Source organism: Mustela nigripes, chromosome 12, assembly GCF_022355385.1.
Source record: "Mustela nigripes isolate SB6536 chromosome 12, MUSNIG.SB6536, whole genome shotgun sequence".
NCBI lineage: Eukaryota > Metazoa > Chordata > Mammalia > Carnivora > Mustelidae > Mustela > Mustela nigripes.
Window position 1 is genome coordinate 26611499 of NC_081568.1, and position 13523 is coordinate 26625021.

At 43.3% G+C, this 13523-nt stretch overlaps 1 protein-coding gene across 2 annotated transcripts in view; it reads right to left on the minus strand.

The window, feature by feature from the left end:
• Positions 1-11458, minus strand: part of SLC45A2 (solute carrier family 45 member 2) — a 28920-nt gene extending 17462 nt beyond the window's left edge. Inside the window, exons 1-2 of one of the 2 annotated variants that reach the window (XM_059416970.1) lie at positions 11014-11458; positions 8891-9067 (exon numbers count right to left, since the gene is read on the minus strand). In XM_059416970.1, the coding sequence (XP_059272953.1) occupies positions 8891-9067; positions 11014-11398 (562 nt within the window). In that variant the 5' untranslated portion in view covers positions 11399-11458. The remainder of the gene's footprint in view (positions 1-8890; positions 9068-11013) is intronic. The other variant, XM_059416971.1, reaches the window with a different exon arrangement.
• Between the last annotated feature and the right edge of the window lie 2065 nt (positions 11459-13523).

The window sequence follows — 13523 nt, forward strand, 5'->3', positions numbered from 1 at the left end:
CAGGGATGCCAGTGTGGCCAGTCTAAACATCACTCTGCATAGGCAGGTAGGAGAGCAGTTTCTTTCTTCTTCTTTTTTTTTTTTTTTTAGTTTTTATTTATTTATTTGTCAGAGCGAGGGAGAGAGAGAGAAAGAGAGCACAAAGCAGGGGAAGCAGCAGGAAGAAAAAGAAGCAGGCTCCCTGCTGAGCAGAGAGCCCAGTGCGGGGCTTGATCCCAGGACCCTGAGACCATGATCTAAGCTGAAGGCAGAGGCTTAACGACTGAGCCAGCCAGGCACCCCCAGGGAGCAGGTTCTAACCAACTCTGCTCCACCCTTACCTGATGTTCTCAGGGAACGGGATTTTGTCGTCAGAGGATATTTGACCAACAGTGCAAAACTGACCAAGTACAATGATGGACAGTTGTGTAAAATTGAGATTAATTTGCAGACATTATTAGGGTTCTACAATTTGATTATGTTTTTGTAGCCTGATAGAGGAATTACCCCAAAAAACATGACAGGGGAGTTATAGTTTTACTGCCCTGTAGAAAGTTAACCAGATTTATATCTAACCTAACACTTTTTCTTTTGCTAATCACACACACACACACACACACACACACACCCCGCAGGAATGTGGGGAAACCATTCTTTATATCTTCCCTGTCAGTTCCCTCGATAATTTGTTGAGCAAAATTCAGACACCTGCTTCCAGTAATTTAGAGAATTTTGGATCCTCTCTTTTCTTAGGGAGGGAGAAAAAAATAAATCAGGCAAAACTGTTTCATTTGTTCCAAAGCTATTATAGGATGTAGTTAAATGTTACAACAAAATGTATCCTGAAGGAAGAGTGGGCCTTTGGGGTAATTACTCCGTCGGCACCGCATTAAAACTCTGGATAGAAACACCCTCAGATATGACAAAGGCCAGCAGAGGGCTGTAAGGATTCACTGAAAGCTTTCCTTTCTGCTGCCTCTGCTTAAGCTAAGGATTTTATCTTCAAAGACAGTCTCCAAGACAAAGCCAAGTCAGCTGCAACAAAGGCCAATACTGACTCCCACATCAGCATCCAGACAACATTTCTTTCTCTGCCAGCGTTAGTCTCATTCAGGCCTCTGGGATTAATCACCAGGTTATTGGCCAAACCCAAACCGTAAGCTGGAACATCAGCCAATGTCCGATGAGGATCCTTTACAGTGGTCCAGCTGGCTCCTTTGCAGAACCAGGCCTCGCTGTCACACGCACAGACCACAGCCAGCCTCAGAAGAATGAACGGCTTGACGGGCAGATGTTACATTTCCTAATTAACGATACGACTTGAACAAGGCTCATCCTGGAAGAAGTCCAAGCATATGGAAACAGGGTTCTTTCTCTTTAGCTCACAACTATACTAGGTAAAATGGGCAACTGGGGAGTTTCCAGGTCAAGGAATCTAAAAAGTCTGTGTTGATCTCTGCATCTACAATGTACCTGGAATTTCCCCTCTGCTTCAGACGTGTGGCTTAACGATCCAGATCGGACGGCAAAATAGCTCGAGTCAAGAGAGCTAACGGTGTTCTGCCCGCTACTTCACCTCAACAAGAGATCAGACTAAAAATCCCCAAATTCCCATGGAGTTCATGAGAGAGTGATTCTGACTCTATCCTACATGCTAAGAAAATAACAACGGAAGTATTCAATTAGGTATATCGTTCCTAGATTCCCTCAACATATACACCCCCATCCTGGAGAGTTAACAAATAGGTATTAGCTACTGTGTGTGTGTGTGTGTGTGTGTGTGTCCTTGGGCCCAGTTATCAATAGAAATTGATGGAGCATCCACTCTCCCAGAGCTGTGGAAGGCCCTGGGGACACAGCGATGAGTAAGACAGACAACCTGTCCTCTTGGAGCTGAGAGTAAAGGAAAATCAACCAAGAAGACATGTGTACTCTGGTCAAAGACAGGAAACATGAGTAGTTGGACATTTCTTCAGATTTACAAGGCAACTTTTCTCCCAAAACATAGGGAGATAATATATTTAAAGTGTTGGCCATTGTTTTCATCACCCCCACCCTTCCCTGTGGTTTCGTGGTATTTCCTGATGTCTTTGTCCCTCTGGGTTCTTCCTTCACATTCAAGCTGAGCCAAGATTCATCATTGTTATAGGGGAAGGACATGAAAGGAGAAAGCAGAGAAACAAGAATGTGTCTTCTTGCTTTGGAGTTTCAAAAGCCCTTAGGATCCAAAAGCACAGAAGGAAGATTTGGTAGAAAATGTGTCAAATAAATAAATAAAATCTTTTAAAAAAAAATGTGATCCAAGAACAAGGCACATGTACTGGTGAACCCCTTAGGCAGTGGTGGTTCTGCCTCCTGCTCTTAGGGCCTAGCTGGTACTGGGGGAGGGGAGAGGGGGCCAGAACCACACCCAAGCAGCTTGGGGGGAATCCCCAAATAGAAGGGACCAATGCCTCATTTCCTGGACAGACCCCAAGGAGATAATAAGACCTCGAGGAAGAAATGGTTTGGTGTGGTTAAGGATAGATGGTGTGTGTGAGGCTCTGTTCTAAGTGCCTGACATCTATTGACTCACACAATCCTCACAACAGCACTTTGAGGAGGGTACTGCAAGAAGCACAGAGCCATTTGCTGCTCACGGAGTTCCGCTCACCTTGGTGTGGGGAGGGAAGAGCAGAACGGCAGGGAGGAAGCCCAGAAGCCTGCGGTTCTACAGGGGCCTCACAGAGGAGAATAAGACATAACTAACTCATTTGTGACCCTTTCACCTTGAGCGCGGAAACGCAGTGGGACAGTAGGGATCTCAGTAAATGCCCGCTCGAGCAGAAGACCCCAAAACCCAGGAACTCACTACCCCAAACCCTTGCACTTTAAATTCCCAGAACTTAGAAGCCACCTTGGAGAAAGCGATGGGAGAACATACTTTTTTTTATTTTTTAAAGATTTTATTATTTTATTTATTTATTTGAGAGAGAGGGAGAGGGAGAAGGAGAGGGAGAAGCAGACTTCCCACTGAGCAGGGAGCCTGACTTGGGACTCGATCCCAGGACCCTGTGATTATGACCTGAACTGAAGGCAGACACTAAACTGACTGAGCCGTCCAGGCACCCTGGGAGAACATTATAAACCGAGACTAAATTTTCACCATCCTGGGACAATGGGGCTCAACACAGGAGTGATTAAGTTAATTTAACTTGGGGGGGGGGTCTGGGATTCACACCCATTTCAGACATAAAGATTTACCCAATGCTTTGCATTACTGAGCATTAGCTATGCTATAGGCAAAAAAAAAAAAAAAAAAAAAGAAAAGAAAAGAAAAAAGAAAGTGCAGTAAGGCAATGTTGAAATCTTATTGTTCTCCATCAGTAATATCATTAAAGACATAAATTCAGAGAACTGGAATAGGCTATTTGCCAGAGGTCAAATGTACTGAATTTGCAATTTGCGTTCCTGTCAAAAGTTGCTAACATGTGCTAGTATGTCTAATGCAATAATGGTTCCCATAAAAGTATTCACCTTCATCATCCCCCAAAGGCAATTTTCTTGATGTGAACATAGGCATTAACTATTGCTACCCTAGTTCAGATAAGATTCCTGAAACTTCTTATCCCCTGACATGGCACATAAAACCTGACTCTTGTTTCTTTTCTTAGGGATTAGAAATGACTGCAAGGTCAGATAATTAGTTGGCCTGGTTCTGGAGCCATTTGTGATTACCTTGAGTTTTCTTTAACTCTGCAGAATTAACATTTTAGCTCTGGGTTACAACAGCTCAGTTCACTGTAAGGTTAATCGCTGAGCACTTTGCAAAATGCTTTAAGTCTTCTAGTGGTGACTAAGTAGCATGAAGCACCTAGGCTAAGAGAGAAAAGGCTCAGGACTGGAAGTCACATACTGGCTAGGACAGCCCTTGTGTGATTCAGCAGGTCCCCTCAGCACCCCAGCCCCTCCTCCAACAGCTGCTGCAGGGACCAGTTGTAAGCCACTTTGGCCACCTTGGCTCAGGTGCATCTGGACAGCGCCTTGCCTGAGGGAACCCACACTCAGGCGGGGGTCAGCACTCGCACAAGTGAGGTTAACACCCATGGGACCACCCTTGGCCAGTGGACATGGGAGCCAATGGATTCATCCCCCTTCTTGGTCCCTCAAGTAGAAAGTTCTGAGACGAACTTCATTAGGCTCCCCAGTGGGTCCTGGAGAGAATGGAGGATGGTCACCTAGAGCAAAGGCCAACTCTGCAGTGCTTCATGGTTGGTCTGCTCTGCTCCACCCTTCCCTCACCCCCACACTCCGAAATCCTTTCCCGAATAAACTATGCATACAGTCTTTTTCTGGAGCTCAGGTTTTAGGGGAATCTGGACAAAAGTTTGAACCATGCCTTTGGTTGGCTGGCTGTCTGGTTGGCTAGTTGGTTGTAGGTTGGTGGGGTTTTGCCCCTAGTCCAGCCTACTGCTACCCAGCTGTGTGACCTTGGGCTCATCACTTTACCTCTCAGTAACAACAGCTTCCTCAGAGGTACAGTGGGGATGCTAAAATAGAATATTTGTCCCATCAATACTTGTTGAGCACATTCCAGGACTATTCGAAGTCCCGGTGCTAAAGCAACAAATAGGAAAGATAATGTTCCTGCCCTCAGGAAGCTTATATGTTGCTTAGAGAGTCAGAAAATAAGCAACATACAAATAAATAAAATAGTCAGATAATGATTTTAAATACCTCACAGAGGAGGGGCTATGTGACCCCAGAGGGTCACATAGCGAGGACCCGAACCAGGGTGATTTGGTATCTGTGGGAAGAGCTTTCAAGCCGGGGACGAAGCCAAGGAGACATCCTCTAACCCACCTTGGAAATCCTTGGAGAGGTGCGCTGCTTGCACTTGAACAGAATTTGGAGACAAAGCAAGCTGGAGATATGAATTGCTTTGCTCTAAGTCACCCATGTTGCCCACAAAACTGTCATTCCTGTGTCCTTGCCTTGTGCTCTGGCCACATCCTTTCTGAGCTAAGTGACTGAGGAGATGTGAAAGTTCACCAGGGATGGAAACTTCAAAGGGAACCCAGCTGACACAAGAAAACCACTCAGGCGCTCACACTCGAACACGAAACACAGCAGCTTTCCACCCGCGTGCAAGGTTCACTCACAGGATCCCCTGCCTGAACTTCATTTTTAAGACTCTTTCCTTAGCTTTTAATTAACTCTAATCAGATCATTTGTAACCTGAGCATTTGTATGCATACTTTGGGATATTAAGAAAAACAGAAAAGTTGAAAGAGGTTGTACTCCACAAGTTCCTTGGACATGGGGCAAGTTCCTCTCGGAGTTACCACAAATAAAACTTTGATGGGTTTTATAAGCCCAGTGGGAACAGAGGAAATGAACTAAATATAGACATTTGGTGTTTGAGCCTTTTAAACAATCTCTCGCTCTGGGCATTTGGCAGCATATTAATTAACATGTAGGGACGCCTGAGTGGCTTAGTTGGTTAAGCTTCTGCCTTCGGCTGAGGTCATGATCTCGGGATCCTGGGATTGGGCTCTCTGCTCAGCGGGGAGTCTTGTTTCCTCCTTCTTCCTCTGCCCCTCCCCCTGCTTGTCCTCTCTTGCTCTATCAAATAAATTCTTAAAACAAAACAAATCAAAACAAAACATTGTGCAAACATCCCTGTGAGGAAACAAGAGTTCAGAAATACTTTAGTTAAGAAGAGGGGCCGGGATTTGAATCAGGACAACTTTTCCCATCTTGTTTCATGCCAGCCACCCACTGCAGGATGGAGCCAACTGCTAAAGATAGTAAGGTGGCGGGTTCGGCTTAGCAGATACATGCTCAGTTCGAAGCATTCTGACACAATAAGGAATTCTCTACTAATGAACCTGGGTACCACAGATCCATGTGCCCCTAGAGGTGGAGGCAGGACAAGGGTGGATTCACCAAACCCACCACACATGTCAGCGATGGTGGGAGGCTCGAGTTAGTTACCTTTAAAGGTAAGAGACAGAAGCCAGGGAACAAAAATGTCCCCGGGGAACACTGGAGTCTCTTTAAAAAAAAAAAAAAAAAAAAAGAAAGAAAGAAAAGTGAGAAATATGCTGGGAAATATTTTGGCAACAAAGCCTTTGACACTTAAGTGCAAAGCATTTGGAATTGTTAGGCCTGGACTATAATAGAATAAATAGCTCTGAAATAAATAAGAAGAATTTCAATTTACTCAGATGACTGGATTCCTTGGGTGACCAAGGTCTTGTTGATGATGAAAATCAAAACAGGCTTGATGAGGGAGCAGAAGGCTAGCAAAGGACAAAGCACAAGCTGACACCCTGGAACAGCCCCCCCCCCCCCCCCCCCCCCCCAGCCCCACCGTGGGATTTGTGTGCTATTCCTCCAGGAACCTCCCAACTCTCTTCATGTTAATGCCTTACTAGAGGGGAAAAGGACCTGAACTTGATGATGGCAAAGGCCTCAGGTATCCTGTGGGTCCTCTTTAGCATATGAAAGTTCTTTTGGAAACCTCTCTTTTTCCCTAGCCCCAGCTCCCAAGTATATAACCAACCACCCCTCACATCCCAGGTACAGCAGCTCTTTCTGTCCACGGGTTCTGTCCTCCTCTCCTGCCTGACTAAAAACCACCATTTTGTATCAAATACGTCTCGAGAATTCTTTCCTGGTTGTCAACTCTGGACCTCACCCCTCCAAAACACATCTACATTCCGAAACTACAACAGGCTCTGACCCTGAATGTGCCTTTATCATAAATGCTTGAGTTACACAGAATGCTATAGACATCTCTTGTCAAGTTCATGTAAATGAACTGAGGTCTGGCCTATAATATGCAAAGACAGAGCAGTATGATAATGCATTGCTGGTTATTTTTCACTCCATTTTTCAGTGTGGTCTTCCATTCAGAGCAAGGACACTTTGGCGGGGTCACACATGTTTAACTGGATAGAGCTCAACTATTAACACTTTGAGCAGAAGGGGGGACAGAGAGAGAGAGAGAGAGAGAGAGTAACATTTTAAATAATACAGGTGACCCTATCTTCTGTCCCATTCATTGAGCCCATGTTCAGCAGTAAACATTAAAGAGGAGATGTTTTTGCAGATATTTTTATATCTACCCATCACCATGCAGGTCTGTGCCCACAAAACAAGGCACACTGTATTTTATGTGTGATCTAAGAGATATTTATGAATAATATAGACTCTATGCTTATCAATAATCCTGCCCAAGTGATAAGCTTTAGAATCTAAGCTTTAAACAAGGTGAGAATTCACTGTACTATTTTTTTTTAAAGATTTTATTTATTTATTTATTTGACACAGAGAGATCTCAAGTAGGCAGAGAGGCAGGCAGAGAGAGAGAGGAGGAAGCAGGCTCCCTGCTGAGCAGAGAGCCCGATGCGGGACTTGATCCCAGGACCCCGAGATCATGACCTGAGCCGAAGGCAGCGGCTTAACCCACTGAGCCACCCAGGCGCCCCACTGTACTATTTTAGAAGGGGAAGATGTTTTATTTTTTTCCTAATAGGAGGAAAAAAAAGAAAAAGAAAAACTTGCTTTGAACTATCCAAACACCCTCAGGGATCCCCCCTATAACCAGAGACAGTTGGCTGGGATTCAGAGTTCAGTGTTAGTCAGAGACCAAATAAGGTACTAAATGAGCATACCTGATTGATCCAATTTGCCATCAACTTGATGGAAAACTGCAGGAAATATAAGCTGGGGTATGAAACCAAGAGTCTCCTTTTATGCAACTAACATTTCTAAGTACCTGCTGTCAACAAGGCAATGGGTTAGATGCTGTGCAGAAGTAAACTCTCATGTTTTTATAAATAATGTAGTTTACAAAATCTTGTAAAAGAGAAAGATAAATACACACTGAATTAGAATATACGGGAGGTTGTGAACAGTCCTAAAATAAATTTGATCAGGTAACATTGTGAACTGGAGTATCATTTTAAAATACAATTACCTCTGTAATTGTATTTCAAAGACTGGGCTTTGACAGAACATATCAAAACATAAAATAAATATATTGGCTGGGCCATAAAGACATCAAATAAGAGGGACTGATAGAGCACCCCCTCAACTGGATATGAAAACCCTCCCAGGCCAGGATCATGCTGTAATCTAATGTAAACCCCCTCCCCAGGGTCCTAGCATAGTCCCGACTGGTGCTCTATAAATGCATATTGAACATTGCTAACCTTGTTCTAAACAAATGACCCAACAGTAACCAAAGGAGGCTGACAACAGCCCCAAGAACTAAAGAGAGCCCCTCACTGTCCTGCTGGCATGGCCTTTCTCAGACCAGGAGGTTGAGGAAATGCCAACTCTTTATATAACTAAGAAATCTCTAGAACATGTGGGTTTCTTTTCTTCTTCTTCTTTTTTTAAATTTGTTTGGTTTGTTTCTATTTTTATTTTTAAATTGTGGTTCTTAGCACACTTGCCGCAGAATCATCCAGGATAGTCATTTAAAATGCAGACCTTTGAACCCCATCTCAAACCCACTGAATCAAAATAACTGGAGGAGAGGCCAGGAAGCTGCATTTTTAACAAGCCCCCAAGTAATGCTGCTGCTACATTACTGATTAAAAAAGAAAGAAAGAAAGAAAGAAAAAGAAAAAGAAAAAGTAAAGTGCACAAGGGCCCCTTTTCATTGCAGTTGAAAATGTCTCCACAAATTGTTCTTCAGAAAACTCTTCTGTAAACTTCCTTTGCAAAACCTCCAGAGCCCAGTCACAAGCTGATTTGTTCAGAGAAACGTACTGAAAGACAGAGCCCGCGTGATAGGAACATTCCATCAACAGATCCATTCATTCAAAAACTGATGTGTAGAGACACAAAATGGCTTCCGTGGAAGTGCCTCCCTGTCTGGGGAGCTTAAGGAGAGACTTTCTGGAATATTCCCTACCTGTGAAGAGGGCATGGTAGTAGAGGCCCCTCTCCTTATCCTCCTGGGAGCAGACATCAAATAAGTAGGCTTTAATGGGCCCATCAATGAAGTCAGCAGCAAAATCAAAGACAACTACACCTATCATGGTGATGGTTATGGCCCAAATCCGCTTCCTTCTTGGATCAGCAATCAAAGCTAAAAAGGAAATAAATATACATCACCTAAATTCTGCTTTGGAATGATTTGCATTTTTATTTCCACCAAAATGTCCTGTCATTAAATTTTCTCCCTTTGCTTTCATTTTGCTTTGCTTTTCTAAATAAAAATGGCTTTGTTATTTTTTTCAGGTTATAAAATTATACACGTGAATGCCGGAAAAGGTAATCTGAGGGTTTAGAAGGGGTGGGGGTGGGAGGTCGGAGTACCAGGTGGTGGGTATTATAGAGGGCACGGATTGCATGGAGCACTGGGTGTGGTGCAAAAATAATGATACCGTTATGCTGAAAATAAATAAAAAATAAATTTAAAAAAAAAGGTAGATCTATAGAGACAGGAAGTAGATTGAAGAGTTATTTAGGCCTGGTGGGGAGGAGGGAATGGGGAGTGGTGGCTGCTAATGGCTACTAGTTTTCTTTTTGGGGTCATAAGATACAGTGGAATTAGATAGTGGTGATGATTAGACCACCTTGGGATATACTAAAAGGCACCAAGTTGTATGAATTTTATAACATATCTCATTTTTAAAAGTTGTTTAAAAAATTGTACATGCTTATTATAAACCATTCCAATAATGTAGAGAAGCTGGGGGAAATGGTTCATCCCAGCTCCCACCGATGGTCATCCTTCAGATCTCCCTTTATGTACTTACACACATACAGAAAAAGGTATATTCCTATGCCCTAAGGCAGTGCCTCTCAAACCACATCCTTAATCATCACTTGGACAGCTTGGACAGATTATTGGGCTCCGTTTCCCGTGATTCTCCATGATTCTCCCTGAGTCTCTAGTAGAACTGAATTGGGGCTGGGCATCTGCATCTCTACACCCCCCGGGGACGCTGATGCCCTAGGTCTGAGGACCATCTTGGAGGAGCACTGACTAATGGGATCAGGCTGGACACGCTCATCTATAACCAACTCTCCTCATACCTTTGCATTTCAGTTAATGGAGAACAGCTGCGCAGTTTTGAACAGCTGAATGATACTCTCTCTGTGGACATGCCAGAATTCTCTCCCCCGATCTCCTATTGCCTTCAGTGTCACTTAGGAATAATGTGTAATATATGCACACTTTTTAAGATTACAGTATAACAATAAGTAAAAAAATAAGCCTATACTCCACTTTTTACTTCCAAAATCCTCCAGTAGTCCCCTCTAGAAGCAACTATTCTTACCAGGGGTTTTTGTGAATATTTTGCAGAAACAACCTACATTCATGTGCTGATGCCCTCTTTTAAAATATGTATACACGATAGCTGATTATCCACCTCATTACCAGATCCATTCTGCTAGCCTGAGAGTTAATGGTCCTGAAATGTGTGCTATTTTTAAGTTCAACAATTCTTTTTTCAATGCGACTTTTTTATGTACTATCCCCAGTTACTGATTAATTGGTGGCTGATTAATGTCAAGAAAAAGTGTTCACCATCAGGTTTGTTTTTGCCCAGAATTTGCAGTGCAAAAATGTCTTCTGGAGCTGATGAGCTGATGCTCTGCCCCATTGAAAGACTCTCCATAAAGCTATGAACAGAATTAGCTCTTACTTAGACATATAGGTAATTTATTATAAGTATTCATAGAGTCATTTAGCAGATGATTAATTTCACAAAATACTAACTAAAGCACAACCTCAAAGCACACTGCAATTAATAAACATGTAAAAATATTTCATTTGAGAAAAGAGATAAAAAATGATTCCTATTTTTAAATCCTCGCAACAAGTAAACAACAGCAATGCATCCTGATGTCTTTAAAAGTAAGATCTCCCCAAGCCATGGAATTTGGGCGGTTCCAAGGTGGAATTTCCTTGTAACCTAGGAGAGAATCAGTTCTAATCAATTTCTAAGGAAGCGTTCCATAAAGAAATCGGACTTCTCCTCCCCTTGAGTTGCCCCTGCCTGCCCACCGGTGCGGTGCACTAACCTGTCACCACGGCGTCCCCGTTGAGGTACAGAGCCATGCCCAAGAGCATCATGACGCCCAGGGTGAGGATGTAAGGTCTCCGACGGCCCCAGCTGGCCTGGCAGTGGTCGCTGGCTAATCCCACCACGGGCTGCAGCAGGAAGCCCAGGACGGGGCTGAGCAGCCACACCATACTGTACAAACTCTTGGGCAGCCCCACGCTGAGCAGGACTGGGGTCACGTAGGCCGCCTCCACCGCATAGCAGAACTCCCGGCCCAGCATGGCCATGCTGTGCATGATGAGGTTGCTTGTGGGTCTCTTGGGTGGCTCTACGGGGTCAAAGGGTTTATCCTTGGCCAGGGACTCATAGGTCTGAATGCCAAGCTGCCCCATGTTGCCACCCATGGCCACAGGGTGAGGAACCTGCCTACAAGCCCAGCACCTTCTGTGTGGCCCTCTGGTTTCTGGCCCAGACTGGGTTTGACATGGAGCCCGGCCGAGTGGCCGACAAAGATGGTTGAGCTGGGGGAGGGGCTCAAATTCTTTCATGCCTCTAAGATCACAAGTTATGATGAGAGGGAAGGGGGTGGGGTCAGGCAAGCATGAAGGAGATTAGCTGCTGTGAGCCCGCTGGCTCCTTAGAATGCTTGTCTAAAGGAATCTTTCTTTGTGCTCTTCTCTTTCTCCCTCTCTGTCTCTGTCACACACACACACACACACACACACACACACACACACACACATATACATACCTTCTATTACACACAATCACATACACAGCTTTGAGATGATGGAGCTCTATGATGCAGGCGTCAAGTCAAAATAGGAATGCATCACTATCTCCTTCTAGACTTTTTCTAGATACAAATATTCTGTTTCCCTGAACACAAGTTTCTACACATGCACCTCAAGGTTAATTAGACTTAAAACCGTGGGAGCTCGTGTCCTTTCTCCAGTCTCTAGCTGTCTTACAGCACTGTGACCTTTCCCTTCATTGCACTTAACACACTTTATAATTAGTTCTCTGTTTATTCTATTTCTCCTGTGTTCGTCTATGATCCCTTTAAGAGCAGTGATCAGGTTTATTTTGGTCATTATGGTATCCCCAGCATCTCGCATGATCTCTGATACCTGCTAGGTCCTCAGTAAGTATTTGCTAAGCAAATATTGAGTGAACAAAGTGTATACACTACATTTTGTAGTATCAGTCAACTGCCTGCTTGCTCAGGTCCATTCTGAGCTCCTCCTCACATTCTCTATATCATTAGAGACCACATTTCCCAGGCTCCCTTGCTCTCTGGCTTCTAGGTAGATTAGGCCAATGGAAGGCATTGGTGGGAAGACTGGGAGCAGAAGGAAATCATGTTATTTTCCTCCTTCTCTTTCTTCTTCCTGAATTCTCCATGGCAGTGGGTGCATCTCCACAGTGGGTCCAGCTTCCCAAAGGCAACCTTATCTCCTTAGTCCTGGTCACACTACCTTTCCCATCAAACCCTGCAGACATAGGAGTGGCCCTACCTTCCCTGTTGTGGCTCACATCTGGATTGCCTGTCTGTCCCTGGCTTCTCAGCTCTTTCATCATCAGTGTAATTCTCTATACTACATCTTCTGACTGACTGACTGACTGATTGATATTTCACCTGCCCCCTTCTGGCAACCACCAATTTGTTCTCTGTATTTAAGGGTCTGTTTTTTGGTCTTCTTTTTTCTTTGCTTTGTTTCTTAAATTCCATATATGAGTGAAATCATGACAGAGAGACAATCTCTGATTTTTTCACTTAATCTTATACCCTTTAGGTCCATCCACGTGGTTACATATGGTAAGAGTTCATCTTTTTTTTATGAGTAATAGTCCATTGTATATATATATATATACCACATCTTCTTATCCATTCCTTATCAGTGGACAGTTGGATTGCTTCCTTATCTTGGCTATTATAAATGTTGCTACAAGAATCACAGGGATGCCTGTATCATTTCAAATTAGTGATTTTGTTTTCTTTAGGCAAATACCCAGCAGTGGAATTAACTGGATCATAAGGTAATTTTATTTTTCATTTTTTGAGGAAACTCCATACTGTTTTCCCCAGTGGCTACATCAGCTTGCATTCCCAGCAAAAGTGCAAGAAGATTCCTTTTTCTTCACATACTTGCCAATACTTGTTTTTTCTTCTGTTTTTGATTTTGGTCATTCTGACAGCCATAAGGTGATTATCTCATTGTGGTTTTGATTTGTATTTCCCTGAAGATTAGTGATGTTAAGGATTTTTCATGTGTCTGTTGGCCATCTGTATGTCTTCTTTGGAAAAACGTTTATTCAGATCCTCTGCCCATTTTGAATTGAATTATTATTATTATTATTATTATTTGGTGTTTAATTGTATAAATTCTTTACTTATTTTGGGAATTAATCCCTTATCAGATATGTCATTTGCAAATATCTTCTTCCATTCAATTGGTTGTCCTTTTGTTCTGTTGGTGGTTTCCTTTGTCGTTGAAAAGCTTTTTATTTTGTTGTAGTTCCAATAGT